The following is a 9,617-nucleotide window of genomic DNA, read 5'->3' on the forward strand; positions in this document are numbered from 1 at the left end:
CTTTGGATGATTTGATAATGTAAAGTCCAGACCCCATTATGTAGAAATACACTGAGTATATATGTTGTTGTTGTTGATTTGATAATGTAAAGTATTATTTACGAGATGGTGACAAAATTTCAACTCACTTTTTGTAATTAAAAAGGCTAAAATGACAAATGTGAAGCTCAGTTTAAACTGGAAGAATTTAGAAAAATTAGTGTAGTAGAAATCTTTTACTTTTTATCCAAAGTGACGTATCCTCTTTGGTCGTCACATTTATTAACTTACAACTCACAAGAAAGAAATAAAAATTTTGTACTTATTCTTTTCGACACAGTAAAACGCAATTGCAACAAAAAACTCAGTTGAATTTTGGTAATACTTCTATTTGTTCTCTTTTGTTCAAATATAAAAGAATGGAGGCTAGTTTTCATGTTGGACTCAAGAAAAATAAACTTAATTAAAAAAAAAAAAAAAAATAGATGCACACCAAAACCTTAATTACTTCCGACCTAAATGACAACATAAAGAGTCTTGGAAAATATTGTCTGATGCTTTATTATGTGACTCTCTGTGTCTCAATTTAATGTTTACTAAAAATTACACAAATACACAACTTATATTTTCAATATTACAAAAAATTTCAACTTCCTAAACATATTACAAAAATCCCAACATATACACAGAATGTTATGTAGATGTCGGTTATGTTATGTATATTAATAAGGAGAGAGTAAAGTAATTCAAAAAGCGGGAGAGAGTGTAATTACTTTAAAAAGGATTGGTATTTATGTTATTTATACATTTTTTTAATGGTTAGTAAGTTTTTCAATTTCAATATTAGACCTGATAAGTTTAAAATCACAAAATTAAAAGGACTAATTACATATTTAATAAGATCACAAGATTCAAAAATCTGCTTTTATTTCTTAAACTTCGTGCTCAATCAATCTGAGATAATTAAATTGGGTTGGAGGGAGTTCTATTTAACTAGGCAAAGAATTTTAAAAAGAAATTGAGACTTTCGAAATTTATGATTTAAATAAACATTAGACATATAAGTGATTACAAATATAGTCTATAGATCATCTCATGGTAAAATGAAAACTTTAAAATTAAATAATTTCTTAATATAGAAGGAGAGTTTTGGGTAACTAGTAAAGTTGTTGTCATATGATCAAAAGGTCCTGGTTCGACGTGGAAACACCATGCAAAACCAGATAAGATTGTGTACAATAGATCATTGTATTCCGGCCCTTCTCCACCCGTTTTGCCATGTGTTTTTTCTTTCCCCTCTCTGCTTAAGTTTTTTAAGGTTAAATCCAGATTAGACGATTAACCCCTCGTAGCCAAAATCGCTCAGGAACATCACCATCACACATGAAACATGCTCTTCAATTCTTCCCCTTTTTTTTCCTTCTTTCCAACTCTTTTTCACTCAACTCTAAGCCCAAAACAAATTAAATGAAAGAAAAATAAAAAGGAAATAGAAGAAGTCCTCATTGGAAATATTTTTAAAATTCCAAAGATGAGATGATCCGTTGCTTAGAGTAGACAACCTAATCCTAGGAGCAGTCATTACTCAAATTAAAGCGTCAAAGTATATTTGTCTTTTTTTTTTTTTTTTTTTCTTTTTTTGGGATGTGCCCTAAAGGGGCAAGTGGTAGTCTAATCATGAATACTCTATCACTATGGTCTATGTATGTGGGACAACATAAACAAATATAAAAACAAGAGGAGTAAAGGTCATCCCTACATATTCCAATCTTCATGTCATCATATATACTAATAGGCTAAATGCTCATGTTATTGTCGATCAACGAGTTTGGAGAGAACCAAATTAGATTAATCAAAACACTCTTTCATCCAACATAGTTTAGCATATATGCTCTTAAAGATCAATGTTGAAAGATTCTTACAACTCATGGTGTTAACTTTAACTAATTAGGATATTACTTTCACGAGGATATGACAAGAGAAATTTAAGATCAAGGGAATTGTTTATTTATCCATTTCAATTGAAACCGTATTAAGTACTCTTTTCGTGGTAATTTAAATATGCAATAGTGGAGTCTAATTGATAATCCAAATCAATTTCCAAGAAGATTTTATTTAGGAGCAAAGAAGTTCATCCAAATCCCTTTTGTTTGAAAATTCCGATGATTTGTGTCTATGTCGAAAATATTGAATCCTTAAACTTTCACGCTATGAATAACAAACGCTTGTGCTAAACTCTAATCGCTTGATTAGAAGAAGATTAGTACGTACTAATATTCTTCATTGGCTAACAATCAAATCTAGGTGTTGTCGACTTGTTATAATCAAATTCAAAGAAATATTCTATGCTTTAACTCTGTAAAGAGATTTGTAAGGGTCCACAATGCAAGCAAGGCTAATAATTACTTATCCAATTTAGTATGTGCTTTTAGCGTATTTCACCCTCTTACAAGCAAGGTACTTGATTCAATCACCCTTTATGCAATTCTTCTCACTATATATAGCTTGCATGCATGGTTCACTAACACATCACCATCTATCAAACGAAAGCTTAGTAAATTAGCCCATCCTTTTCTTTTTCTACAAAGACTAACCTAAAAGCCTAAACAAGAAAAATGACTAGTCGTGCTTTGGTGCCTGCAGCAGCCCATGTCAAGCCTACTCAACAGGCATTGGCTAGGCGGGAACGCCCGGTTTTCTCGTTGTCGGATGATCATGCTATGTCCAAGAAAATCCTGGATACTCACAATCCTGATGGTCGTGAAGTTGATGTTAACATCATCCTCCACATAGCTGAGGAGATTTTCAAACAGGCCTATCCGGCTGGCATTGACGGCATGCTTCACGTAACATTCTAATTTTTTGGAATACTTTTAATTAGTTGAATAATTTCTTGTCAATAGAACAAAGTTTTGCTGTTTAGATGTAGCACCAACTAATTTTTGTTTGCACTGATATATGTTTACCAGGGGGCTCATCAACATGAAGGCAATATTGAAGCATTGAAGCTAGAAGAGAAGGCCTCACTTGCCTTTGATGGCATCCTCGAAGGATTGGCTTATATCATACACAAAGTCTCTTGTGAGGTACTTCATAAAATCTCTACAATTTCCTCCGTAGCCATCTTTGTTATTACTCCAATCGTCCCATACATGGTTTATATGATATATATGATGTATAGCATACTTTCTTCTTAGTCTGAATCAATGAGGATGTCATACTTCTTTCGTTATAGTCATACAAATGCTTATTGCTTGTTATATAGCCCATAAGTTTCAAAAGTATAATGTTTCTTTCTTAAATTCCATATAAAGTGAAACATAGCCACAAACACTGAGACTAAAGGAATAATTTATCTTACCTGTATTGTCTATACATGATTAAAATATTTTTTTTTATTATATATTGTAGATGTTGAACCCCATTTGATTAGTTTTTCTTCAAATTTTGAACCCCATCAACGGAAATTCTGGCTACGACTCTGACTGTCGGTGCATATAATTCATGAAATCCCTACTCGTTTATGAATTATGGCTATAACACTTCAAATTTGGCGTTAAAAATGTAATTGCAGTTGACATGCAAGTGCTCAAGTGGAGGTGATACACATTCAACAACAATGGCAATCTTAGGGATGCTCTCTGGCTATCAATGGGACGCAAAACTTGTCATATCTTTATCAGCATTTGCTGTTACTTATGGTGAATTTTGGCTTGTGGCTCAGATGTTTGCCACTCATCCCTTGGCCAAATCTGTGGCCATCTTAAAACAACTACCAGATATCATGGAACACCAAGGTAGCCTCAGGTCCCGATTCGATGCCATCAAAGAACTCATAAATGCCATTTTGGAAGTAACCAAGATCATAATCGAATTCAAGAAACTTCCTTCTCAGTACATCACTGAAGATCAACCACCTTTGTCTGTCGCGATTACTCACATTCCTGTTGCTGTTTATTGGACTATTAAAAGTATTGTTGCTTGTGCTACCCAACTTACTACCCTTCTTGGAATGAGCTATGAGTAAGCCTCCTGTGTTCTAAACAAATTGATCTTTTTTGGGCTAGTCTAAGTTGAATAAATTAACAATTAATTGTTGCTGCAGTATGATAGTAGCTAGCACGGCAGACACATGGGAAATGTCAAGCTCAACACACAAGCTGAGAAACATAAGTGAACACCTCAGAGCTGAATTAAATCGTTGCTATCAGCATATTCGTAAGTAAAAACCATCAAAATGTACCGTAAATCCTTCACAAGTAATCAAGAAACCATCATCAAGTTATTAAATCATGTATTTGCTGACGAACTTGTATTTACATCAATGTTCCTTGCAGAGGAAAAGATGCACGTTGAGTACTATCAGATGCTGGTGCACCTATTTGAGGCAACACAATTCGACAACATGAAGATAAACAGGGCGATGATTTATATCAAGGATGACATACTTCCACTTGAAATAGGAACCACTCACACGAGGGTACGTTCATAATTTAAAATTATGATCATTTTTCCTTTTGCTTACTTTTTCCTGACTTGTAAAATTCAATTTCAGGCTAATATTGAAGTGCTGAGAAGAAAGACTGTTCTACTGCTGCTGTCTGATCTTGATGCCAGCCCTGAGGAGATATTAGTACTGTCCCAATTTTACATTGAGTCAAGATCAAGGCCAGAATTTCAATACGAAATAGTGTGGCTTCCGATTGTGGATCGATCGAAGGGATGGAGTGATGTGCAGGAACAGAAGTTTAAGGAGCTGCAAGCACTTATGCCATGGTACACGTTGCACCATCCATCTTTATTAGAGCCAGCAATCGTCAAGTTCGTCAAAGAAAGGTGGCATTTCTCCAAGAAAATGATGCTTGTAACCTTGGATCCACAACAAGGCAAAGTTGCGTGTCCAAATGCTATTCACATGGCTTGGATTTGGGGAAATTTGGCCTATCCCTTCACTATTTCCAAAGAGGAGGCTCTCTGGAGTGTGGAATCTTGGAGGCTAGAGCTCGTTGTCGATGGCATTGATCAGAATTTAATCGAATGGGTAAAATCTTAGTACTAAGATCCTCTGCTATTTCTTTTACTTAGACTCAGATGCTACTACCAATGACGAAGCTAGAAATATTATTTCACTAAGGGTATTCAAGGTTTAATATATATATTATTGACCTATAAAGTGTAGTATAATTTTCTGATGAAGGGCGTTCAACTAGCAAATACTAATCATAATCTTGGTTTTAATCAGATGTCAAGTGGGAGGTTTATCTGTTTATATGGAGGAGAAGACATAGAATGGATCCGTAATTTCACAAAATCAGCACGGAACGTGGCAAAGAAAGCTGGGATTGACCTACAATTGATGTATGTAGGAAAGAGCAACAACAAGGAGAGAGTTCGAAGGATCAACAACATCGTAACAGCAGAAAATCTGAGTCACTGCTTGATGGACTTAACATCAGTTTGGTACTTCTGGACAAGAATTGAGAGCATGTTCTACTCCAAAATGCAGCTGGGAAAAACCATCCAAGACGATAAAATTATGCAAGAAGTGTTGACAATGCTGAGCTTCGATGGAAGTGATCAAGGGTGGGCGCTCATAAGCAGGGGATCATTCGAGATGGCTCGAGCTAAAAGTGAGATAATCACCAAGACATTGGACGATTACACAATTTGGGAGGAAGATGCTAGGCTTAAAGGATTTGTGCCTGCACTTATCGACTATTTCTTGCAGTTGCACACTCCTCAGCATTGCAATCGCCTAATTCTTCCGGGGCTTGATGGTGATATACCTGAAATGATTGTGTGCGCGGAATGTGGAAGACCAATGGAGAGGTTCTTCATGTACCGTTGTTGCACTGATTGAGGGTTTTTTTCTGTGCAATCTGTTGCTTGCTTTGATATAATATGCAAGTTCTAGTTTTCTATGTTTTTTGTTGTCTAAAATAATTGGTTGGTCTTTTGTACCACATTCTGTTTGTACTATTATGTAAGTCATACATTGTAATGTAATTTTCTAGCTCTCAAAGGATTCGATGTCTTTGATCAGCTCTAGACTACTATTTGAGTGTGTAATAATTTATAGGTAATGAAATTGAGGCATGTATCTTTTAGTTACTTTTTGGACTCTCTTTTTTTTTTTTCTTCGAATTTTTCATTGAAGAGTCTTCATCAATATGATTGGTAAAAGATTGGGTACTTTGATACATGTACCGTCCAAAGAGATTGCTGTGTTTTTTCTTGATATCAAAGTGGGTCATGTGACTAGATGACTAGGTGTAGGATTCATACATTTGATTTATGATAACAAAAGGTATAGTATAAAATCCCAAATTTAGTACTAGAATTTCCACCTTATTTCGCGTAGCATACGACCCTAAGTCGTTTGGTGTGAGGTATAAAGGATAAGTAATCCCGAAATAAAATAATATTTCATTTTATCCCATGTTTGGTTGGAGGAATTAATCAATTCCGGGATAACTTATCCCACCATTTACACCATAGTGATGGGATAACTTATCACATATGCATGGTGGGATAAGTTATCCTGGGTAATCCTGGGATAACTAATCCCAAAATTAATTATCTCGAGATGACTATTTTCCAACCAAACGACCCATTGAGTACTAGAGAAGTTCTAATCCCAATACTACTCCCTCCGTTCCAAAAAGAATGACCTAGTTTGACTTGACACGAAATTTTAAAAAGTAAAAAAGACTTTTAATTCTTGTGATCTTAAATTAAAGTTATGTCAAATGTATTAAATTGTCACATGTAAAGTTGAAATAAAAGAGACTTGGCTCCTTTCCATTATAAGATCTCTCCATTTTCTCAAGTACACCCTTATAATTTTGACACGTGTCATCTTAATGATCTAATGGATCAAATTTATTTAATTAATCAACATAATTTAACTATGGTAAATAAGTTTCCCTCCCCTAATCTAGGCAACAGAGTTGAACTTTTTAAAATTATTTTGTGCCTTCTCGTTATCAAGGTATTGCTAAAATATATCAGCAGTTATATTATTCTATCTCTGCAATTGTGTTTTAATCTACATCAACAAGAAGATAAAATCTGAAAGTTAAAACCTCACAGTAAATTAGAATCATCTTCCCCATTTTTTTTGAGAATCAATTTTAGTTGGGTTAGAAATCATTAACAAATACAATTTTATTCATCTTATTTTTTTCAGAGTTTTGATTATTAAAATAATAAACACAGAGCTGATAATTATTACTAGTTTTTTTAAAAGAAGAAGATTACTTAATTGATAATTGGATCAGAGTTCCTCTATTGAAATGGTGACAGATATGGGTTAGGGGTTAATTTAGGCATAATCATCATGGGTAATTCTATCACCTTCCGATGTAGTGATGAAGGATGTGTCACATTGAAGGTGAAAATTTCATGCAGAATGGATGCGACTAATGTTCTTATGTAATGCGAGATTTATCGGTTATGGTAATCACCATTGAAATCTGCTCCGCTCTTCTAATTCTGTTAATTTGTGAAATATTGTCCAAAAAAAAAGAAAAAGAGTCTTTCATTTTGAAGATAATTAAAAAGAAAAATAGGTTATTTTTTTTTAGACGAGGAGTACTATTTTTCTCACCTTTTTAGGCTGATTTCTTCTGATCACATGTACTCTATATTTCTTTAAATCTCTTTCCTTTTCAGTCCATCTTTACAAAAGAAGCGTTATTGATCTTTGCTTTATTCCTCCACCGTTAAGTCTTGGACAAGGCCATGGCGTGTGTGACGGTGCATGCATGGCTTCGAAAGATGAAGAGGCCAAAACAAAGAAAATAACAATAGTGTTTCTTTCTTTTTTAAATGGGGTAGGGAAAAGAGAATGAGGGAGAGGATTACAATGTGGGGAATCGAACCCTCACCAACAAGATGGAAGTTCAGGTAACTAACCAACTAAGCTACTCTCTCCATAAGAATTAACTTTAGTTTACTAGGTTTTTAATAAATTATTTGTATGTATTAAACACTCTCTCCGTTCAGTTTTACTAGTCACAAATTCAAATAATACACCTATTAAGAAATAATGATTGGCAATATAACTTTATAATTTTGTCCCTATTAATAATTTTGTCATGTTGTTTAATTAAAGTCAAATTCCAACATTGATTGAGTAATTAATTGAATGATACCAAAATATTTTTTGAATAAAGATTAAAGAGTAGTAGCCTTTGATACTCTTAATGGTAGCCTTTTATACTCTTAATGATAGTTCATCCATTTTTGAATAATTTTTGAATCTTCAATCAATTTAATTAACTGAATCCTCTACTTTGATATTTCCATCAATATATTTCTTTTATTTTTATTCATTTCTTATTTCTTAGAGCATAAAAGATGTTCATAAACTTTTTAAGAACAATATTTTAAATCATAATACTTCATATTATAGGAGTGTGTTTTTATGCATTAATGAATGACTTAAACATTTTATAAATTTGCACACCATTAATTTGATTTTTGGAGACTTCAAAAAGTCTTGAAAAATTTTACAAGATTGGTTAATTCAATGCTATTAGGAGTAATCAATTAAGCGTATAACGGATTTTTTTTTTTATCTTGTCTCTTGATTAATAAAAAATGACAAATAAACATAGATTTTAAATTATAAAATTTGTGACGAGTAAAATGGAACGGAGAATAATTGTCATCGTGGCTCCATGCATCCCAATGAGCATTTCCATCCACTAAGGTTGATCGCACTTTAATGGATTAAATAACATGTTTAATATAATTTTTATACGCTTATCGTACTATAAGGTTTGTGAATTACTATGTAATCACTTATCATCATCTTTCACGTTAAGAACTTCTATGTACGATGATATATGGAATATTTGTGATAAGTTAGTAAAAGGATTACCTCGATCACATGTGTAACTTTAGTGGAAGATACATATATATTGTCAAACTTTTATTTTTTATACACAAGGATTTGTTCACACTACTTCTCTCAATTAATTAAGAAGCTTCTAAGTTCTTTACAGCACCAACCCAATAAAAACACAAAGTTTATTGACCGCTTTCAGCCTATTGTTTACTCTCTCCATTTAAAAAAAATGACTTAATTACGTTGTTTTTAGTTCGTTTCAAAAAGAACGATTCCTTTCCCTTTTAGCAACTTTTTATTTTCAACTTCCCACATGACATGTTTAAGACCACAAGATTAAAGGGCATTTTGATACATTTAACATATCTTTAATTTAACACCACAAAATTTAAAAGTCTTTTTTATTTTCTTAAACACCATACCAAGTCAAATTAGGTCATTATTTTTGAAACGGGGGAGTATTATTTTACCATAAAATATTTTCTTCTTTAAATATTCATGTAGTGCTGCTTCCATATACTCCTCTTTTCTATCATTTTCATCATACAGTTACGTGGGAATAATTGGCAAAGAAGGAACTCTCCAAAACTAATTTGTCAAATATCTACTTAATTTCTTTTTGATTTATTTTTTGGGTTTAGGGTGTAAAAAGTGAGAAAAAGTGAAAAAAGTGGGAACCACACATGGGTCAAGGGACCAATTCATCATTTTTACAACTTTACAAATTTAATATAATACACAAACCACTCTTTCTCTCCTCTTCAATTCTCAACTCCCGCTTTTG

The 9,617-nt window shown here is 33.2% G+C and overlaps 1 protein-coding gene across 1 annotated transcript; it reads left to right on the plus strand.

Moving 5' to 3' along the window:
• Window positions 1-2,502: 2,502 nt before the first annotated feature.
• On the plus strand, window positions 2,503-6,090 carry LOC107862608 (protein SIEVE ELEMENT OCCLUSION B). Its single transcript, XM_016708241.2, has 7 exons — window positions 2,503-2,825; window positions 2,949-3,065; window positions 3,554-4,002; window positions 4,085-4,197; window positions 4,317-4,459; window positions 4,535-5,020; window positions 5,222-6,090. The coding sequence occupies exons 1-7, from the start codon at window positions 2,595-2,597 to the stop codon at window positions 5,837-5,839; spliced, it is 2,157 nt and encodes a 718-aa protein (XP_016563727.1). The 5' UTR covers window positions 2,503-2,594; the 3' UTR covers window positions 5,840-6,090.
• The last annotated feature ends 3,527 nt before the right edge of the window (window positions 6,091-9,617 follow it).

This window comes from Capsicum annuum, chromosome 3 (assembly GCF_002878395.1).
Source record: "Capsicum annuum cultivar UCD-10X-F1 chromosome 3, UCD10Xv1.1, whole genome shotgun sequence".
NCBI classification, from domain to species: domain Eukaryota; kingdom Viridiplantae; phylum Streptophyta; class Magnoliopsida; order Solanales; family Solanaceae; genus Capsicum; species Capsicum annuum.